General features: G+C 53.1%; 1 protein-coding gene across 1 annotated transcript; it reads left to right on the top strand.

Moving 5' to 3' along the window:
* LOC106512298 (poly(U)-specific endoribonuclease-C-like) lies at positions 1–431 on the top strand (the record flags this gene model as incomplete). The annotated part of the gene is given in 2 exon segments (XM_014000954.1): positions 1–128; positions 213–431. Coding segments are annotated over 2 exon segments (312 nt in total), but the record flags the coding sequence as incomplete, so codon positions are not given.
* Positions 432–452: the final 21 nt, after the last annotated feature.

The raw sequence follows: 452 nt of genomic DNA, 5'->3' as shown, positions 1-452 counted from the left end.
TGTTTGTTGGACAGACCAAATACGGGCGGTAGATCATGGGTCTGCACAACTGGGTGCTGTTCTACCTGCAGGAAAAACTCAGACAGGTGGACTATAAAGGCTAAAAAACCAGGGACAACAAAGACACAGTAAGAAGGTTCAACTCCTCATCCTCAGAGGAGAATAAACCGAGGCCGCTTCACTAAACATCTCAACGTTTTATCCTTTTCAAGCCTGACGAGGACGACCACGTCCTCAACCTGCAGTTCAGTTGGAAAGGTTTGGTGAAGCCCGTCGGCAGCTCCTTCATCGACACCAGCCCCGAGTTCCAGGTCGCTCTCTTCACCATCGTCTTCCTCACGTCCACCGAGAAGACGACGACCGTGGTGGTGAAGGTGGACGAGTACGTGCTGGAGGTGGTCGTCTGTCGACACGGCCGGTCCATCAGGACGATACCCCAATCTGCTCAGCAG

This window comes from Austrofundulus limnaeus, unplaced genomic scaffold, assembly GCF_001266775.1.
Source record: "Austrofundulus limnaeus strain Quisiro unplaced genomic scaffold, Austrofundulus_limnaeus-1.0 Scaffold5527, whole genome shotgun sequence".
In the NCBI taxonomy this organism is placed as follows: domain Eukaryota; kingdom Metazoa; phylum Chordata; class Actinopteri; order Cyprinodontiformes; family Rivulidae; genus Austrofundulus; species Austrofundulus limnaeus.
Note: the sequence above shows the minus strand (reverse complement) of the source record. Positions and strands in the feature narration are given on the sequence as shown.